Source organism: Rhinatrema bivittatum, chromosome 7 (genome assembly GCF_901001135.1).
Source record: "Rhinatrema bivittatum chromosome 7, aRhiBiv1.1, whole genome shotgun sequence".
Taxonomy (NCBI): Eukaryota; Metazoa; Chordata; class Amphibia; order Gymnophiona; family Rhinatrematidae; genus Rhinatrema; species Rhinatrema bivittatum.
In genome coordinates, this window is record NC_042621.1 from 307,317,291 (window position 1) to 307,337,251 (window position 19,961).

At 48.5% G+C, this 19,961-nt stretch overlaps 1 protein-coding gene across 16 annotated transcripts in view; it reads right to left on the reverse strand.

Annotated features, from left to right (window-relative positions):
• Positions 1–1,685: 1,685 nt before the first annotated feature.
• The window catches only part of FGFR2 (fibroblast growth factor receptor 2), a 257,267-nt gene continuing 238,991 nt past the window's right edge, over positions 1,686–19,961 (reverse strand). For all 16 annotated transcript variants that reach the window (XM_029610550.1, XM_029610554.1, XM_029610553.1 and 13 more), the window contains 3 exons: positions 3,826–3,963; positions 3,629–3,734; positions 1,686–2,696 (listed from right to left, as the gene is read on the reverse strand). In XM_029610550.1, coding sequence (XP_029466410.1) covers positions 2,532–2,696; positions 3,629–3,734; positions 3,826–3,963 — 409 coding nt within the window. In that variant the 3' untranslated portion in view covers positions 1,686–2,531. The remainder of the gene's footprint in view (positions 2,697–3,628; positions 3,735–3,825; positions 3,964–19,961) is intronic.

Sequence of the window (19,961 nt, forward strand, 5' to 3'; positions counted from 1 at the left end):
GAAAAGGTAGCAGGGTCCATGCCAAAACCTGGGGGGTTGGTCCTGCACCCACTGAACTACCTTCCCCTGCTGACTAACCAGTTAGGTTTTGCCTGAATTTGGGGCTCCCCTATGGCAGCTCTTTTTCCATTCCCACATCATGCTGGAAAGGACTGGGCTTAGCAAAATCAGATGGAGACAATTCTCCCTGAGCCTCCAAACAGTGCTGACACAAGTTAGAGAGGACACTAGGCTGCGATGCCTGAATATGGCAAGCAGCACAAAGGGAAGGGGGGCTTATGCTTCTTTGCTATTGGCACCATACAGTTGTCAGGATGCTCCAACAGGCGTCTGAGAACTGTGTGCCCAGCTGTGCTCACAATAGGCACTTAAAAAAAAATAGCACCTAATACACTATTCTGGTAGATGTACAACTGAGCGCCCACTGTCCGTAAGTAACTGAGTGCCCACCTAGGTGTCCCTTAAGCACACCATTGTGCGCCCATCTAGGCGCCCCTACAAGCACAACTGAGTGCCCAGCTAGGCGTGCAACTAGACGCACAGCTGGGCACATAAGCACAAACAGACATACCTGAAGAGGGCAGCCTTATGCGCAGAGAAAATTCGCACAAATGCTGCCACAGCCTACCACACAGTAAACAATCCAAGCCAGAGAGCGGGGCCTAACCCAGAAGGCTGCTCAACCCACCAAGCTGCCAGAGGCCCCTGGAGGTGAGAACAGATGTCAGATCAGCACATCGAACATGGAGACCAGAGGGGAGAGGAATCCCTAAAATCAACTCCCCCCTTAAAAAGTAATATAAAAAAAAAAAAAAAGTTATCTGAGCTCAGCCCATCCCGGCCAAGTACAGAGTTGGTCTTCAGCTGTGGGAGGAGAAGGCATAGACTTTCACTGCCACGCTCTGCTTCCTGCACCTGCTTGCCTTTCAGCTTTTTTTTTATAAATATCTAAGTCGACACCGGCAGAAATCAGCTACCAGAACAAGGCACTCATCTGAGGGAGGGATCTGAAGATATCACCTCAGGAAACTCAACTGAGGGAGGGACCATAAGGTATCAACCACAGGAGAGTAGGACAATAAACTTCTTTTCTCCTTCTACAAAAAAGCTTTACATGCAATCCCCAGTAGGGAGATACACATCCACCATCTGCTAGGGACAGAGAATACAGGTAGGCTGTTGTCAGTGCATGGCTATATATATCGTGATGTCAACTTTGCTCAGTCTCCATCTGCTGGTGGAGGTGCATAACCCACTGGTGTGGCTCCACTTATCTGAATGCTAAGAAATATGTGTATTTCAGGAAGGTAAGGTGCTCATGTGTGTGAAGGGGGCGCACATTTCAGGGTTGAAGTGCGTGTGTTAGAGTAAGATGTAAGTATGCATTTCAGGATGTCTGTGTCCTTGCTGCTATAGGCGGCTGTGAGGTCAATTTCCCCAGTTAAGAGCCTCAGGCAGAAGGGGAGGAATCATCATGTGAAACCTAAACCTTGCACCGTTAACTCAGTTTCCTGCAGTTAGATTGCAAAATTAGACATTTTTTTATTTTACAAATCACCTTAAGGAATCGTGTCCACAATCAAGCATTTGGGGATCAGTGAAAAATGAAATAAACTTCCCACTCCAGGGTCTCCGAGCTGCCCAGCAGGACATGCTTGGTTAGAAAATAAGAGATACACAAACTCTCTGTCAGCCAAAATCATTTTAATGTGTGTGTGTGCTGGAGAGAGGGTAAGGGGTGGTGGTATGGGGCGGGCACAGGATAGGCCAGGAACAAATTCTCAGAAATCAACGTTTAATGATTGAGGTGAGTTATGAATCTGGCGGGGCTCAGATCTGGTCCTGGGGGGTGGGGACCAGCACACCGTCTGTCTGCACTTAAATTAAATAGTAGCATAGGTTATCTGCTCTATCCGTTTACCAGTTAATAAATTAAACCAGTTGTCCCTGAAAGAAAATTATCTTCCACCAGACAGCTAAACACTTTTCTTTGGAATTTTCCCAAGGAATTTTGTGGAAGAATTACTTTTTGCAATTAAGATTTAGAAAACCCCAAACCAAACCTCCCTCCTCCCCAAAGTACATAAAAATCTCCAAGGTGGGTTTACAATATATCCATGTTTTAAATCCATACAAAAAATACTTCATTGTAAATATATAATATAGATTTATACATATTCTGAATATATTTACATACACCCAGCCCTAATAGACTGAAAGTGTGTTCTGCGACTCTGCTGGAATATATTCTCTCCAAATATTACAAAATAAACAAGGCAGGCCTGACCAATGTCGACCTGGAGTCCAGCTGGAGCTCAGACCTGGGCTGGCCCTGAGAGTGCTTGCGTAGCTGGGACCGACCTCAGCTTGGAAAGGTTGAGTGGTTGGGGGTGTCAGGACTCTGCTTGGAAGGCCTCGGCCTGTCCTCTCCCTGAAGATCAGCTCCCATTGTGCTCACAGTATGTACAGAGTCCAGGGGAGGGCTCCCCTTGTTCATTCTTAGCTAGCTTCTTGTCCATTCGTGCTCATATTCATGTTTTTACGCTGCCATTTATGTGCTGGTACTTGGGAAGACAAGGGTCATAAGGTGTGGGGTCCGGAGAGAAGACAGAGTCATCTCCCGAGGAGCAGGAGCTGCGGGTATCGGGGTAGCTGGGAGAATACTGCTCCAGAGGCACGCTCAGATCCAAGTACTCCTGGGAAGAAAAGCAGCAAGCCAGTTACAGGAAGGCAAGACAACGGCGCAGACCAAGAGGGCAGCAGCAAAGCCAAATGCCAGTCACCTCAGCTGTGCCATTTACCATAAAGGTGGCTCAGGTCACAGGCAAGTTACAACTTCACACTGAGCTGCATCCAGCTCAAAGAGTGCCACTGCTTCTGCCCCAAGTCTAGCAAGCAAGCAAGCATTTGCCAACAGGCACACTAAGGCTTCTGCCTGGGGCGGCAAGTCAGCTGAAGATTTGCTGCCTCCCAGTTGCTTTGAATCTCACTCAGCGAAGTACAGCTCCCTGCTTCCTGCTCCAGCCCCTCCCCAGCAGCCTGCAGAGAACAGGAGGGGAGGGAATGAGGGAAAAGCAGAGAAGATAAAAGCAACTCTGCTACCTAATGTGCTCCCTCCCTTCCTGTCTTGTGCATGGCAGAGAGGAAAGGGGGTGACATCACCACCAGCAGAGCCAAAGATCAAGAAAAACCTAAATCTGTCAGAGGGTAAGAGAGGTGGGAACAGAGGCCTGCAAGGCAGAGGCCTAGATAGCAAGCTGCTTGGAGGTGAGCACAGAGGAGTCCTATCCCAGGATTGCTCTCTGGCTAGGAAGGGTTCACAGACAGAGGCCCACACATGTGTAGTCTTCCATAGCCTTTCTAGCATCAGGAAGCACAGGACTGAGGGAAGATTTCCTGCCTCACTCTTTTCTTCCAGCCTTCGAGCAAAACAAGCCCTCCAAATGGGCTCTGCATGGGGTGTGCCCCTGATGGGAGCCAGATGGGAAAGAGTAAGGTTATGGCTCCACATCCTGATGGGAAGAGGTAAAGAAGGACGACCTCTATGAGAAACGCACAGCGCTCCGGGAAGGGAAGCAGGAGGGGAGAGAGCTCTTGTGACCAACCCCCGCCTCAGACTCCAGCTCACCTCATTGGTTGAGAGGGTGAGGATTCGGTCAAGGTCCTCCACCAGTTGTTTGAAGGTTGGCCGCTGCGAGGGGACAGCATGCCAGCAGTCTCTCATCGTCATGTACCTGCCGAAACAGTGGCAGAGTCAGCACATCTGACAGATCACATTAATTAGCCTCCTTCCCGCGTGCAGGGATGGGAGAGGCAGATACTCACAGCTCATTGGTGCAGTTGGGGGGCTTGTCCATCCTGTGCCCCTCTTTCAGCAGCTTGAACAGTTCCTCAACGGGGATGCCGGGGTACGGGGACCCCCCTAAGGTGAAGATCTCCCACATTAGAATGCCAAAGGACCACCTGCAGGGGAAGCACACGAGACAGGAGGGTGAGGCAGTAAGAAAAGATAGAGAGCATAAGCCCATCCTGGCTGCCCAATTTACTCCCGCAGCAGGGCCTCAGACCCCAATCAATGTCGGCCTTTCCTTTTTCTTCCCCCCAGCTATAAATCTTCTGAGCCCATCCCAGGCTCGCCTCTCCCCCTGGGATGCTATTCCATGCATCCCTCACCCTTTTTGTAAAGAAACATTTCCTCGTGTTCCTCCTCAGCTTTCCCCCTTTCCTGCCCACAGAAAAAGCCTGGTGCATTAGTTATACATTTCAGGTCCTCTCCTCGCGAGTACCTAGAGGTGGTGTGGCAGTCTCTCTTTGGACCACCTCCGGCCTGTCTCTACTCTTTTAGATTCAGAGCAGTTTCCTTCTTGGGCTGAGAGCGCTATCTATTTTGGCATCACTGGGTGACATTACCCCACTTGTGTGGCTGATATCAATTCTGCTTGTCCATGGAGAGTAATCTACTTCACATCTAACCATGAACGCTCAAAGTGTGTAACAATTGTAAACCAAATACTTAACAAAATATCATCATATGAAATACAATCCATATTTAAAATAAGAACAAACACCACCATGGCTTATTCATCCCGCAGTGCAAAATAAAATAAGAACGTAAAACATTGCACATAGTCAAATTTAAAAATAACACTAGGCTTGTTCAACTAAAGATACCATATGCTAATTAGAAGTAATAACTTCTACTTAGCATTAATATATATCTATCAAAGAGCAACAAAACATCCAAGGGGCCAACATTCAAAGAAAGCTGAGATCTTACATTTAGGCTACTACATTAGGAGTCTATTTTTCAGTCAAACTTAGATGCCTAAATTTTCAGCTGAAAAATCACAAATTTAGGGCCCTAAAACTAAAGCACCTAAATGTAGGCTCCTGCTATTGAATCTGCCTAGATTTAGGAACCTAAATTAGGTGCCAGGTCTGAAAATCAAGGTTAAGTTCCTAACTTTGTTTCCCCGCACTAAGTCAGCCCCCATGGCCGCCCCCTTTTTAGGATTCTAAATTTAGGGTCCTACTGAAACTAGGAGCTTAATTCTAGGCACTCAGCCCTAGGAAATTTTCAAAAGGGCCAATTTAGGAGCCTAATTCCAAAACTTAAGAGCCTAAAGTCCTGGCTAAACAAATAGCCGTGTCCATTCCAGGAATCTCTACTTACATCACCATCTGCCCAGTTAACAGAAATGACACAACTATCTCCGGATCTATCTTTTATCTAGCCCACCCTCCATCGCTGAATCAGAGAGCGCTCACGCTAACTTACATTGCAAACACAAAATAAATAGAGGTACATAAGAACATAAGAAATGTTTAGCGCCATGGGCTCAGACTAAGGGTCAACCAAGCCCAGCATTCTGTCTCCAACAGTGGCCATTCTGAGTCACAGGCAGATCCCCAACCGACTGTCCAATTCTTATATCCCACTCCCAGGGATAAGCCGAAAGGGTGGGGGATTCATGGGAAGCCCTCTCAGAAGAGATAGTGAAGACAAGAAAGCAATCAAAAAGCATGGGACAAACAGAGAATGTAAATGAGACGTGGGGTAATGTTTCTATTACTCCTTGGGGATAGCCTGGCTCAGAGAAGCAGAATATAAATGAAGACGTGGGGTAATGTTTCTATTACTCCTTGCGGATAGGCTGCTCAGAGAAGCAGAATGTAAATGAAGACGTGGGGTAATGTTTCTATTACTCCTTGGGGATAGCCTGTTCAGAGAAGCAGAATGTAAATGAAGACGTGGGGTAATTGTTTCTATTACTCCTTGGGGATAGCCTGTTCAGAGAAGCAGAATGTAAATGAGATGTGGGGTAATTGTTTCTATTACTCCTTGGGGATAGCCTGGCTCAGAGAAGCAGAATGTAAATGAGACGTGGGGTAATTGTTTCTATTACTCCTTGGGGATAGCCTGCTCAGAGAAGCAGAATGTAAATGAAGACGTGGGGTAATGTTTCTATTACTCCTTGGGGATAGCCTGTTCAGAGAAGCAGAATGTAAATGAAGACGTGGGGTAAAGTTTCTATTACTCCTTGAGGATAGCCTGCTCAGAGAAGCAGAATGTAAATGAAGACGTGGGGTAATGTTTCTATTACTCCTTGGGGATAGCCTGGCTCAGAGAAGCAGAATGTAAATGAAGATGTGGGGTAATTGTTTCTATTACTCCTTGGGGATAGCCTGCTCAGAGAAGCAGAATGTAAATGAAGACGTGGGGTAATGTTTCTATTACTCCATGGGGATAGCCTGCTCAGAGAAGCAGAATGTAAATGAGACGTGGGGTAATTGTTTCTATTACTCCTTGAGGATAGCCTGCTCAGAGAAGCAGAATGTAAATGAAGACGTGGGGTAAAGTTTCTATTACTCCTTGGGGATAGCCTGCTCAGAGAAGCAGAATGTAAATGAGACGTGGGGTAATTGTTTCTATTACTCCTTGGGGATAGCCTGCTCAGAGAAGCAGAATGTAAATGAAGACATGGGGTAATGTTTCTATTACTCCTTGGGGATAGCCTGCTCAGAGAAGCAGAATGTAAATGAGACGTGGGGTAATTGTTTCTATTACTCCTTGGGGATAGCCTGGCTCAGAGAAGCAGAATGTAAATGAAGACGTGGGGTAATGTTTCTATTACTCCTTGGGGATAGCCTGCTCAGAGAAGCAGAATGTAAATGAGACGTGGGGTAATTGTTTCTATTACTCCTTGGGGATAGCCTGCTCAGAGAAGCAGAATGTAAATGAGACGTGGGGTAATGTTTCTATTACTCCTTGGGGATAGCCTGCTCAGAGAAGCAGAATGTAAATGAAGACGTGGGGTAATGTTTCTATTACTCCTTGGGGATAGCCTGGCTCAGAGAAGCAGAATGTAAATGAAGACGTGGGGTAATGTTTCTATTACTCCTTGGGGATAGCCTGCTCAGAGAAGCAGAATGTAAATGAAGACGTGGGGTAATTGTTTCTATTACTCCTTGGGGATAGCCTGCTCAGAGAAGCAGAATGTAAATGAAGATGTGGGGTAATTGTTTCTATTACTCCTTGGGGATAGCCTGCTCAGAGAAGCAGAATGTAAATGAGACGTGGGGTAATGTTTCTATTACTCCTTGGGGATAGCCTGGCTCAGAGAAGCAGAATGTAAATGAGACGTGGGGTAATGTTTCTATTACTCCTTGGGGATAGCCTGCTCAGAGAAGCAGAATGTAAATGAAGACGTGGGGTAAAGTTTCTATTACTCCATGGGGATAGCCTGCTCAGAGAAGCAGAATATAAATGAAGACGTGGGGTAATTGTTTCTATTACTCCTTGGGGATAGCCTGGCTCAGAGAAGCAGAATGTAAATGAAGAAGTGGGGTAATGTTTCTATTACTCCTTGGGGATAGCCTGCTCAGAGAAGCAGAATGTAAATGAGACGTGGGGTAATTGTTTCTATTACTCCTTGGGGATAGCCTGGCTCAGAGAAGCAGAATGTAAATGAAGAAGTGGGGTAATTGTTTCTATTACTCCTTGGGGATAGCCTGGCTCAGAGAAGCAGAATGTAAATGAAGAAGTGGGGTAATTGTTTCTATTACTCCTTGGGGATAGCCTGCTCAGAGAAGCAGAATGTAAATGAGACGTGGGGTAATGTTTCTATTACTCCTTGGGGATAGCCTGCTCAGAGAAGCAGAATGTAAATGAGACGTGGGGTAATGTTTCTATTACTCCTTGGGGATAGCCTGGCTCAGAGAAGCAGAATGTAAATGAAGAAGTGGGGTAATTGTTTCTATTACTCCTTGGGGATAGCCTGGCTCAGAGAAGCAGAATGTAAATGAAGAAGTGGGGTAATTGTTTCTATTACTCCTTGGGGATAGCTTGCTCAGAGAAGCAGAATGTAAATGAGACGTGGGGTAATGTTTCTATTACTCCTTGGGGATAGCCTGCTCAGAGAAGCAGAATGTAAATGAGACGTGGGGTAATGTTTCTATTACTCCTTGGGGATAGCCTGGCTCAGAGAAGCAGAATGTAAATGAAGACGTGGGGTAATGTTTCTATTACTCCATGGGGATAGCCTGGCTCAGAGAAGCAGAATGTAAATGAGACGTGGGGTAATGTTTCTATTACTCCATGGGGATAGCCTGGCTCAGAGAAGCAGAATGTAAATGAGACGTGGGGTAATGTTTCTATTACTCCTTGGGGATAGCCTGCTCAGAGAAGCAGAATGTAAATGAGACGTGGGGTAATTGTTTCTATTACTCCTTGGGGATAGCCTGCTCAGAGAAGCAGAATGTAAATGAAGACGTGGGGTAATGTTTCTATTACTCCTTGGGGATAGCCTGCTCAGAGAAGCAGTTGCTACTACCCTTAACAGAAACTTGGGGGAAGCGTACATGGAGCAGCAGTTGCTATTACCTAAAAATAAATTGGGCAAACTAGATGGACCGTTTTGGTCTTTATCTGCCGTCTTTCACTGTGTTTCTATGTTAAGCGCTGGCTTTCCCATATCTACCTGGCTAATAATTGTTTATGGATTTTTCCTGCAGGAATTTGTCCAATTCTCTTTTGAAATCTACTGTGTTAGATTGCACAGCTTGATTGTGCATAGAGTGAAAAAATCCTTCCTAGGATTTGTTTTAAATCTGACAGTTGCTGGTTTCATGGAGTCTCCCCTAATCCTGGTGGTGTTTGAAAGGGTAAATAACCATTCTCTATTTACCCATTCCTCCCCAGTCATGATTTTATAAATTTCATTCATATCCTAAGAAATTGCCATGCTGGGTCAGACCAAGGGTCCATCAAGCTCAGCATCCTGTTTCCAACAGAGGCCAAAACCAGGCCACAAGAACCTGGCAATTACCCAAACACTAAGAAGATCCCATGCTACTGATGCAATTAATAGCAGTGGCTATTCTCTAAGTAAAATTGATTAATAGCCATTAATGGACTTCTCCTCCAAGAACTTATCCAAACCTTTTTTGAAACCAGCTACACTAACTGCACTAACCACATCCTCTGGCAACAAACTCCAGAGCTTTATTATGCGTTGAGTGAAATAGAATTTTCTCTGATTAGTCTTAAATGTGCCACATGCTAACTTCATGGAATGCCCCCTAGTCCTTCTATTATCTGAAAAAGTAAATAACCAATTCATATCTACCCGTTCTAGACCTCTCATGATTTTAAACACCTCTGTCATATCCCCCCTCAGCCGTCTCTTCTCCAAGCTGAACAGCCCTAACCTCTTCAGCCTTTCCTCATAGGGAAGCTGTTCCATCCCCTTTATCATTTTGGTTGCCCTTCTCTGTACCGTCTCCATCGCAACTATATCTTTTTTGAGATGCGGCGACCAGATTTGTACACAGTATTCAAGGTGTGGTCTCACCATGGAGCGATACAGAGGCATTATGACATTTTCCGTTCTATTAACCATTCCCTTCCTAATAATTCCTATCATTCTATTTGCTTTTTTGACTGCCGCAGCACACTGAGCCGACGATTTTAAAGTATTATCCACTATGATGCCTAGATCTTTTTCCTGGGTGGTAGCTCCTAATATGGAACATAACATCGTGTAACTACAGCAATGGTTATTTTTCCCTATATGCAACACCTTGCACTTGTCCACATTAAATTTCATCTGCCATTTGGATGCCCAATCTTCAAGTCTTGCAAGGTCCTCCTGTAATGTATCACAGTCCGCTTGTGATTTAACTACTCTGAATAATTTTGTATCATCCGCAAATTTGATAACCTCACTCGTATTCCTGTCCAGATCATTTATAAATATACTGAAAAGAGAGAGACGGGTGGATCCAAAATGGCTGCTGTAGAGCTCATGGTGTGAGCATGGCATTTTTCTCTCTATATCTTGAAAGAAATATTTCTTCAAATGTCGCACTCTGCTCGGAAAAGGTGAGCGAAGGAGCGCATCAACCCCGCAGTTCCTCCAGAATCCCTTTTCGTGGGTCCAATGGACACTCAAGTCCAGCGGGGGACTCAATCGAAGGCTTCGTCCTTGGAGAGGGAAGCAGAGGTGGAGCTTCCTGCCCCCTCTCCGGACTCTAACATCTTTATCCCTGACTGATAGGGTTGCTCCGGCCAATCCTGCTGTTTTCAGCGACAGTCGTATCCAAGCGGTGGGGGCTAATGCCGAAGTTATGACAGCCCGTCAATCCATGGTGGGGTCAGGAGTCACAGAGAACCCTGGAGTTTCAGCTGGTGAGGGCCCCATACGGGGTAAGGCCAGCTCACCTGTTGGAGATTTCACTATCATGGAGGAACTACAGGAAAATTAGTTCTTACCTGTTAATTTTCGTTCCTGTAGTACCACAGATCAGTCCAGACAGTGGGTTGAGCCTCCTTTCCAGCAGGTGGTGACAGACTAAAACTGAAAGGATACCCTGTATGAGGGCAGTGCCTATCCTGTAACCCTTCAGTATAACTATTGTCAAAGCAGAAAATAACAAACCCAAGAATAGGATCAAGCAAGTAACTATAAGCTCAACGGAGCAACTGTAGAATAATGCAGAAACATGTTATACCTATACGCTCTTGCATATACTTGGTATAAAAAAAACGACCAAGGCTTCCGGTGTAATTGCTCAGTATTCTTTCACAAACCTGTAATATGAAAATCTGTGAACCTGCAAGAAACAAGCTTTGAGAAGACAGAAGAAAGAGAAACAGGGAAGGGCGTCTGGACTGATCCGTGGTACTACAGGAACGAAAATTAACAGGTAAGAACTAATTTTCCTTTTCCTGTACGTACCCAGATCAGTCCAGACAGTGGGATGTACCAAAGCTTCCCTAAACTGGGTGGGACCAAGAAAGTCCCCGCTCGAAGCACTTGCCGCCCAAAGGAACCAAAAACCGGGGCGTGCACATCCAAACGGTAGTGCCGAGCAAAAGTATGCAAAGACGTCCAAGTGGCGGCCCTGCAAATCTCCTGCGGAGAGACAGATTGACTCTCCGCCCAAGAGGCAGCCTGAGAGCGTAGAGAATGGGCCCTTCAGGCCCTCTGGAACCGCACGACCTTGACAAAGATATGCCGAAGATATGGCTTCTTTCAATCACCGCGCAATCGTGGTCTTAGAAGCCTGCTTACCGCGATTGGGGCCACTGCAAAGGATGAAGAGGTGGTCGACACACAAAAGTCATTGGTAACCTGGAGATAGCGGAGCAAGACCCGTTTGACATCTAGCCGACGGAGGTCGCCACCAGTCGTACTCTCAATCTCTTCCGGAGAAAACACGGGGAGTTCTACCAACTGGTTGACATGGAAAGCGGAGACAACCTTAGGCAAGAAAGAAGGAACAGTCTTGAGAGAGACCCCAGAATCAGAAAAACGCAAGAAGAGCTCCCGACAGGACAACGCCTGGAGCTCAGAAATCCGGCGAGCGGAAGAGATAGAGACCAGAAAGACAGTTTTGAGTGTGAGATCCTTGAGCGTAGGACCAAGTTGACCAAGTTGAGACTCCACGACGGGCACGTGGCACGAGAGGGGGGGGCAGAGGTGTCCAACGCCCCTCAGAAACCGAATCACGTCCGGATGAGCTGCTAGGGAATGACCGTCCACCCGACCCAGGAGAGAGCCGAGCGCAGAGACTTGTTTGTGCAGAGAACTGAATGAGAGGCCCTTGGAGAGACCCTTTTAAAGAAAAGAGAGAACCAAAGGGATCGAGGCGGAGCGCGCAGGAATACCCGACTCCGCACACACAGACTCAAAAACTATCTAGATGCGCACGTAGGCCAGGGAAGTCTACTGCTTTCGGGCTCGCAGCAGGGTGGAGATGACCTCCTCCTTATACCCCTTACGCCTCAGGCGACGCCGTTCAAAAGCCAGGCCGCTAGACAGAAGTGATCAGCCTGGTCAAAAAATACAGGCCACTGACGGAGGAGACGAGGTAGATGCCCGAGGCGCAGGGGTCTGTCCACCACCAGATTGATGAGATCCGCGAACCACGGTCTTTGCGGCCACTCGGGCGCGACTAGAATCACTGGTCCCCGGTGGAGTTCGATTCGTCTGAGAACTTTCCCCACCAGAGGCCACGGGGGGGGGGGGGGGGGGGGGGAGAACACGTACAGAAGAACGTCCGCTGGCCAAGGCAGAGCCAGAGCATCCATGCCCTCCGAGCCGTGCTCCCTCCAGCGGCTGAAGAACCGATTGGCCTTGGCATTGTGCAGAGTCGCCATGAGGTCTAGGTGGGGGGACCCCACCTGTCCACTATCAGAGCCATGGCTGTGTCCGAAAGTTCCCACTCCCCCGGATCGAGTGACAGACGGCTGAGGACGTCGGCTTGAACATTTTCCTTGCCCGCGATGTGGGAAGCCGCAAGGCACTGTAGATGCTGCTCCGCCCAAGAGAAGAGACGGCTGGCTTCTAAGGCCACCAGGGACTGCGAGTGCCCCCTTGATGATTGATGTAAGCCACTGTGGTGGAGTTGTCGGACAAGACTCTTACCGCCTTGCTGCGGAGCAGGGGGAGGAACTCCTGAAGAGCCAGGCGTACCGCCAGAGTTTCCAGGCGATTGATGTGCCAGCGAGACTGAGTCGGCGACCAGGTACCCTGGGTGGACTGAGAGAGACAAGCCGCACCCCAGCCCGACAGACTGGCGTCCGTGGTCACTATCGTCCACTGTGGAGCTTGAAGAGGCATCCCTCGTAGTAGATGAGGAAGAGACAGCCACCACTGTAAGTTGTCGACAGTAGAGTCCAAGAACGGGAGGACTATGTGATACTGCTCCGACACTGGCTGCCAACGGGATAGCAAAGCTTTCTGAAATGAACGCATATGAGCAAAGGCCCAGGGGACGAGGTTGATGGTGGAAGCCATGGATCCCAAAACCTGCAGATAGTCCCAGGCCGTCGGGGAAGGTAGCGCAATCAGATTTTGGATCTGCTCGATCAGTTTGAGGGCGCGCGCTCGCGGTAGGAAGACCTTGCCTACTCGAGTGTCGAAGTGGCCTCCCAGGAACTCCAACTCCTGGGAGGGCTGAAGGTTGCTCTTGGAGAAGTTCACCATCCACCCGAGGGAGGCGAGGAGAAAAAATACGCGATCCACCGCCTGTTGACAGGAAGCCACCGACTTGGCCCTGATGAGCCAGTCGTCCAGATAGGGGTGGACAAGAATTCCCTTCCGGTGCAGCGCCGCCGCTACCACCACACCATGACCTTTGTGAAGGTGCAGGGCGCGGTCGCAAGGCCGAAGGGAAGCGCCCGAAACTGGAAGTCCTGATTGAGGATGTGGAAGCGAAGATACTTCTGGTAGTCGCGGTGAATGGGAATATGGAAGTACGCCTCTGCGAGATCGAGGGAAGCGAGGAACTCTCCGGGACAGACTGCCGCAATGACCGCACACAGGGTTTCCATGCGGAAATAAGGGCCCGATTGACCCTCTTGAGGTCTAGTATTGGGCGGAAGGAGCCGTCCTTTTTGGGTACGGTGAAGTAAATAGAATACTGGCCGGTGCCAAGCTCCCTCTCCGGAACTGGGACCACCGCGCCCAGATCCAGGAATTTGGAGAGAGTTTGAACCACTGCGTCCCTCTTGGACCGACCGCACGGCGAGAAAAGCAAATGTTGCTTACCTGATGTAACAGGTGTTCTCGCAGGACAGCAGGATGTTAGTCCTCACAAATGGGTGACATCGAGGATGGAGCCCAACCATGGAAAACTTCTGTCAAAGTTTCTGGAACTTTGACTGGCTCCTACTGGGCATGCCCAGCATGGCACCAACCCTGCAGCCAGCAGGAGTCCCCCCTTCAGTCTTGTTTCAAAGCTACAGGCAGTGCCGAAAAATAAAATAAGAAAAACGAACCCAACACCGCGGGGCGGCAGGCGGGTTTCGTGAGGACTAACATCCTGCTGTCCTGTGAGAACACCTGTTACATCAGGTAAGCAACATTTGCTTTCTCACAGGACAAGCAGGATGGTTGTCCTCACAAATGGGTGAGTACCGAGCTGAGGATGTTCGGACGTGCACCAAAAGTACCCAACGGCGTGCAACAGGCACAACAACTGGGGTGGAATTTGGTAGAGGACATCCGCACCCCACTGGGTAAGCGGAAGGGTGTTGGTACGTCATGTTGGAAAAAGGTTACACAACTCCATCATTTGGTGTCTGTCATCTTGCTCAGACTGAAGCTGAAAAGAGACCAATTCTGACATTTCCTTCACAAAATTGGTGAAAGAGAGGTCCTCGGGGGGAAAACGCTTTCTGCTTTCAGCAGGAGAGGGTGGTGAAGGTAAATCATCGGTATCTGTGGAAGTATCATCACCACAGGTGTCATAAGGGTCAGGTTGCTGACCTGTAGGACCACGAGGGGGTTGGATACCTGAAGGCCCCGGTTGGGGCTCCGAGAAACCCGAAGGAATCACCGGGGGCATCGAAAATACCCTTGGAGGCATCGGTGCCGGCATCGAAGGCATCGATGTAGCCGATGTGCGTATCGCCCCGGAGGAATGTATCGGTGGCGAGGGACGACACGGCATCGATGGAACCACTCCCGAAGGAGGAATTTGATACGGTGTTTCTGCACCAGATGAAGTTGGCATCGGGGAGCGCACAGGTGCTGTCTGTGACCCGGGTATCACCGGTGGAAGGGTGGTCATGAGCGCTTCCATCCGGGCGAGCAGCGGTGCCAGCGCTGCTGGAATCGGGTCGGTGACTGGTTCCACTCTCGGTGGCAGAGTCGGTGCCAAAGGAGTCTGGAACCGTTGCATCGCTTTGTCGATGGCCTCCTGGACCAGCCGGGTCCAGTTCTTCCCGGAGACCTGGGGTAACAATACCCGGCTCCGGGAAAGAGGGAGGCTGAGGCTGAGCCGGAGGGACCACCTTCACCCGATGGGGTGAGGGTTGCCTCAATGTCTCAGAAACAGAAGTGGACGGTGCCGCTTCTGATCGAGACTTCTTTGGTGGAGGCTTGGACGGTACCGAGGTCGATGACTTCGATTCCTCGAAGGTCCGAGACTTGCGATGTCGCTGACGATGCTTTTCCCTCCGATCCCCACGATCCTCCGGGGAAGGGACGGGAGTCGATGGTCGTGGAGACGTCTATGGCAGATGGTCACCGGGAGGTTGCCGACGATGGAAGGACTTCGACGGTGCCGGTTCCGAGGATGTCGATGCGATGGACGGCATCGGAGTGTGAGCATGGAACAGGAGTCCCATCTTCTCCATTCTGGCTTTGCGACCTTTTGGTGTCATAAGAGCACATTTGGTGCAAGTCAGGACATCATGCTCACTCCCTAAACATAATACACAGACTCTATGAGGGTCTGTGATAGACATGGTGCGCGTACAATCTGGGCACCGACGGAACCCCGACGCCATGGCCATTGACCAAAGATTAAGCCACGGGATGTTCGACGGCCAGCAGGCCGCGAGGGCTGAACTCGACGGTAACCGGCGAGAAACGGCAAAAAAAACTTACCGAAGTACCGCAGGCTAAATTTAGATAGAGGGGGGACCCCTGTGGGGCGAATTTTACTTCAAAGAAGTTCGAGAAGAAATTCCTGTCAAGAATGTGGTAAGAGCTCCTTAACCGCGTGGCTACTGCTGCGCGGAAAAAAGAAGACTGAAGGGGGACCCCTGCTGACTGCAGGGTTAGTGCCGTGCTGGGCATGCCCAGTAGGGGCCAGTCAAAGTTCCAGAAACTTTGACAGAAGTTTTCCGTGGTTGGGCTCCGTCCTCGATGTCACCCATTTGTGAGGACAACCATCCTGCTTGTCCTGTGAGAAAGAAAAAGATCCGGAAGGTCGCGAACAATTTCGAAGGCGTACCCGGCTTTGATAATGTCAAGGACCCATTGATTCGATGTGATTTTGACCCATTCCTCGAAAAACAGGGAGAGGCGGCTGCCGAGGCGAGGGACAGAGGAATGAGTCAGCTGAACTTCATTGCGTGGCAGGCTTAGGGGTGGCGCGCGCGGGCTGGCCTTCACGAAAGGGCCACCTTCCACGAAAGGACTGCGACCAGGACTGAGTACGAGAACCACCCCTGGAGGAACCTCCCCACCCACGCGGAGCGTAACACTGACCCCTGAAGCGAGAACGAGAGGGCGCGAAAGACCAGGCAAGGTTTAGGACGGTCCTCTGGTAGTTTATGGACCTTGTTGTCAGCCAAAGAGGCCATAAGCTTCTCAAAGTCCTCTCCAAAAAGCATCTTACCTTTGAAGGGCAGCGTGCCCAACCGAGCCTTTGACGACTGGTCAGCCGACCAATTGCGCAGCCAGAGGAGCCTCCGGGCAGACACCACCGAAACCATCGCCTTCGCCTGAACACGGACCAGATCGTAGAGGGCATCCGACACGTAAGCGATGACGGCCTCCAGTCGCTCAGCCTGCTCTGCCGGCGGAAGTTCCTGGGCGCAGAGTAACTGTTGGACCCACCTGAGGCCTGCCCACATCATGAGGCTGCTACAGCAAGACGCCCAGACCCCGAGGGCCAAGACTTCGAAGATGCGTTTCAGGTGAGCCTCTAATTTAAGATCCTGCCCATCCTTTAGAGCCGTGGAACCCCCCACTGGAATCGTGGTGTGCTTGATAATCGCTGAGACATAAGAATCCAAAGAGGGATATTTCAGCAGCTCCAAACCTTCCTCCAGGAGGGGATAGAGCTTAACCATGGCATGCCCCACCCGGAGTGCACCCTCAGGGGCCTCCCATTCCCATAGGATCAGGAACTTAAGAATGGGGTGGAAGGGAAAGGCGGAGGCCGGAGCCCTGAGCCCCCCCAGGACCGGATTCATATCCTTGGGCAGAGAGTCCAGATTATCCACAGTGGGACCCTCCAAGTCCAACTCCTGCACGACGAAGGGTATGAGGGGCTCTAATTCCTCCTTACGGAATAAACGGAGGGCTCTGGGGTCATCCCCCTCTAAAGGGGGGCATCCCCCGGATCCGGGGAAAAGGCGGGGTCCGGGGGCCCGGGATCCACCGGGGGGGGGGGAGGAAGGGGGGCGCCCCCGGTACCACCTGCACCGGCCCCTGGGGCTCCGCAGCCGGGCCAGGAGTCAACGGCGCGGATCGAGGAATTTTTGGTGGGGGGGGGCGTTCGTCCTCCTCCTGCAAGCTAGCTAAATAAGATTTGTGCATGAGGACGAAGAATTCTGCAGAAAAAGGGACCCTGGATTTCCCGGGGGAGGGGAGGGGAGCGAGGGGGGGGGGGGGTCGGGACCCCCCCTTCCTGGGGACCCATGGGGCTCAAATCGGGGGGCAAATCAAAAAAATCCGGCCCCCCAGACCCAGGGAGCTCCGAAATCGGGGCCGATGAAAAATCCAAAATAGCCGCCGTTCCCAGGCTCTGCCGACCCGGGAAAGGCCTAGCCACACCGGGAGAAGAGGATCCCCGGGCTAAATTTGCTTGTCCTGCCAAGGAGGGACCTTCCCCACCCGGCAGGCAAGCAGAGCAGAGGCCCTGCCGCGAAAAACGCGGGGAGGGCAGCCCACAAGAAAGGCAGGCTGCCTGCCGGGGCATAGCAAGCCATGGATGAAGAAAAAAAAGCAGAAGAAAAGGTTTGAGTGACAGCCTGCAGTGCCGGAGTGAAGGAGGAGGAACCTGCTGACTCCTGCCTGTCTGGCTGCCGGTTCAAGGCCTGGTAGGACCAGAAAAATTAAAAAATGCTGGTCTACTGCTGCAGATAAGTTAGGGGTAGGGGAATACCCGTAACTTATATAAAGTTTGAAACTTTTTTTTTTTTTTTTACTGAGCGCAGCAGCGGGTTCAAAAACCCTCTCGGCAGCCAGATGGGGGGAGATGAGACCCTGAGAGACTCGGTCCCCATACCTGGATGCTTACACGGACTCAGGCTATGCAGCGCAAAAGGGGCAAAGCCCCCCTGAGCCCGGCAAGAGCTGGGAGACTGATTAGTCTCCCTCGCAGAAAAAAGAAAAAAATCACTAAAAAAATAAAACAAAGTCTTATAACTAATTTTTTAAAAGGAGAAACTACAATGAGTACTTGCTTGAGCCTAAGAAAGAAAAAAAGGAGAGGCTGACTAGCCTACAGCAGAGAACCGAAGGGGAGCTGCTACACCTGCTTGGAGACAGACGAATACTGAAGGGTTGCATGATAGGCTCTGCCCTCATACAGGGCATCCTTTCAGTTTTAGTCTGTCTCCACCTGCTGGAAAGGAGGCTCAACCCACTGTCTGGACTGATCCGGGTACGTACAGGGAACTCGCATTTATACTTTGACTCCTCTTCAGAAACTGCCTGTGCTGTCTCTGGTAAGACCTTCACATATAACTTTAGACTCTATTTGTGACACCATTGTTAATTTGGGAACTTCTCTTGCCATGCAGTTTAATCCTGTTATTGAAAGGATAAACTTCATTGAAAAACAAGTTTCATCTCTGGAACAATCTAAAGTTTCTATACAAGAAGATGTTGTAAAGATTAAACAGTCTTCTCAAGTCTTGAACTCTTCTCATGATTTTTTGATTAAGGAAAATTTATCTCTACAATACAAAATTGAAAATCTTGAAAAAGTGATTCGTGGCAGAAAACTTTGTTTCATTAATTTCCCTAAATTGCTTCACATTACTGCTAACGATATATTTAAGAAGTATTCAGTAGATCATCTTAAAGTTCCTGAGTCCACGATTCCTCCTTTTCTAAGATTTTTTTTAATCTTCCGCCATTTAAGAAGGAATAAGAAGAAGTTCAAGGAATGTATATTTTGACATCTAACTTGGATATTTCTACGCTTTTGGAAATGTCGGACACTGATCTAGCTCAGAAGGCCACAATAGTGGTCACCTTTGCTTTTGAACTGGACAGAGATTGGGTCTTGCGTCTCTTTTTCAAACATCGGCTTGAAACATTTTTTCATTTGGCAGTTAGAGTCTATCCAGATATTGCCCAGCAGACTCAAAAGAAGTGTCACCAGCTTCTCTTAATGCGATTCTAGGGTGTTACAGATTGGTGCCACATTTACCTTCAAATTTCCCTGTAAATGCTTAATTAAGTACAAAGGATCAGTATATATATTTTTTTTGTTCCTTCTCAGTTATCAAACTTTTTATGTGATAAGTGAGTGCCCCAACCTGGAGATACAGAGTCTGTTCCTCCTGTATCTCCCCTGGAAGGGTGAGTTCCCTATCTGATATAGTATAACTGCTGTAACAAGTGGCTCTAGTTTTTCTTTAATTATTTTTGGTTATATTGCTTTAAGTATTGGATTCTCTATACTGGACTTATGGAGTAAAGTTATACATTTGTTTATCTGGCTAAACTTGTATTCATATAACTTTTCTTTACTTTTTTCTTATTTCAAGACTGTAATTCTTGTAAAGTATTGAAAATTCATAAAGAATTAAAAACAATATATATATATATATATATATATATATATATATATATATATATATATATATATATATATATATATATATTGAAAAGCACCGGTCCAAGTATAGATCCCTGAGGCACTCCACTGTTTACCCTTTTCCACTGAGAAAATTGTCCATTTAATCCTACTCTGTGTCCTGTCTTTTAACCAGTTTGTAATCCACGAAAGGACATCGCCTCCTAACCCATGACTTTTTAGTTTTCTTAGAAGCCTCTCATGAGGGACTTTGTCAAACGCCTTCTGAAAATCCAAATACATCACATCTACCGGTTCACCTTTATCCACATGTTTATTAACCTCGACCAAAAAATGAAGCAGATTTGTTAGGCAAGACTTCCCTTGGGTAAATCCATGTTGACTATGTTCCATTAAACCATGTCTTTCTATATTTATTTTTATTTATTTATTTAATTTTATATACCGGCAACCGTTTGCACATCGTGCCGGTTTACAAGTAACTTACAACAGAAGATATATAGGCATAGCCTTTACAGAGAACGGTATATATGTTCTACGATTTTGATCTTGAGAATAGTTTCCACTATTTTTCCTGGCACTGAAGTCAGGCTCACTGATCTATGATTTCCCGGATCGCCCCTGGAGCCCTTTTTCAATACATTGGCCACCCCCCAGTCTTCAGG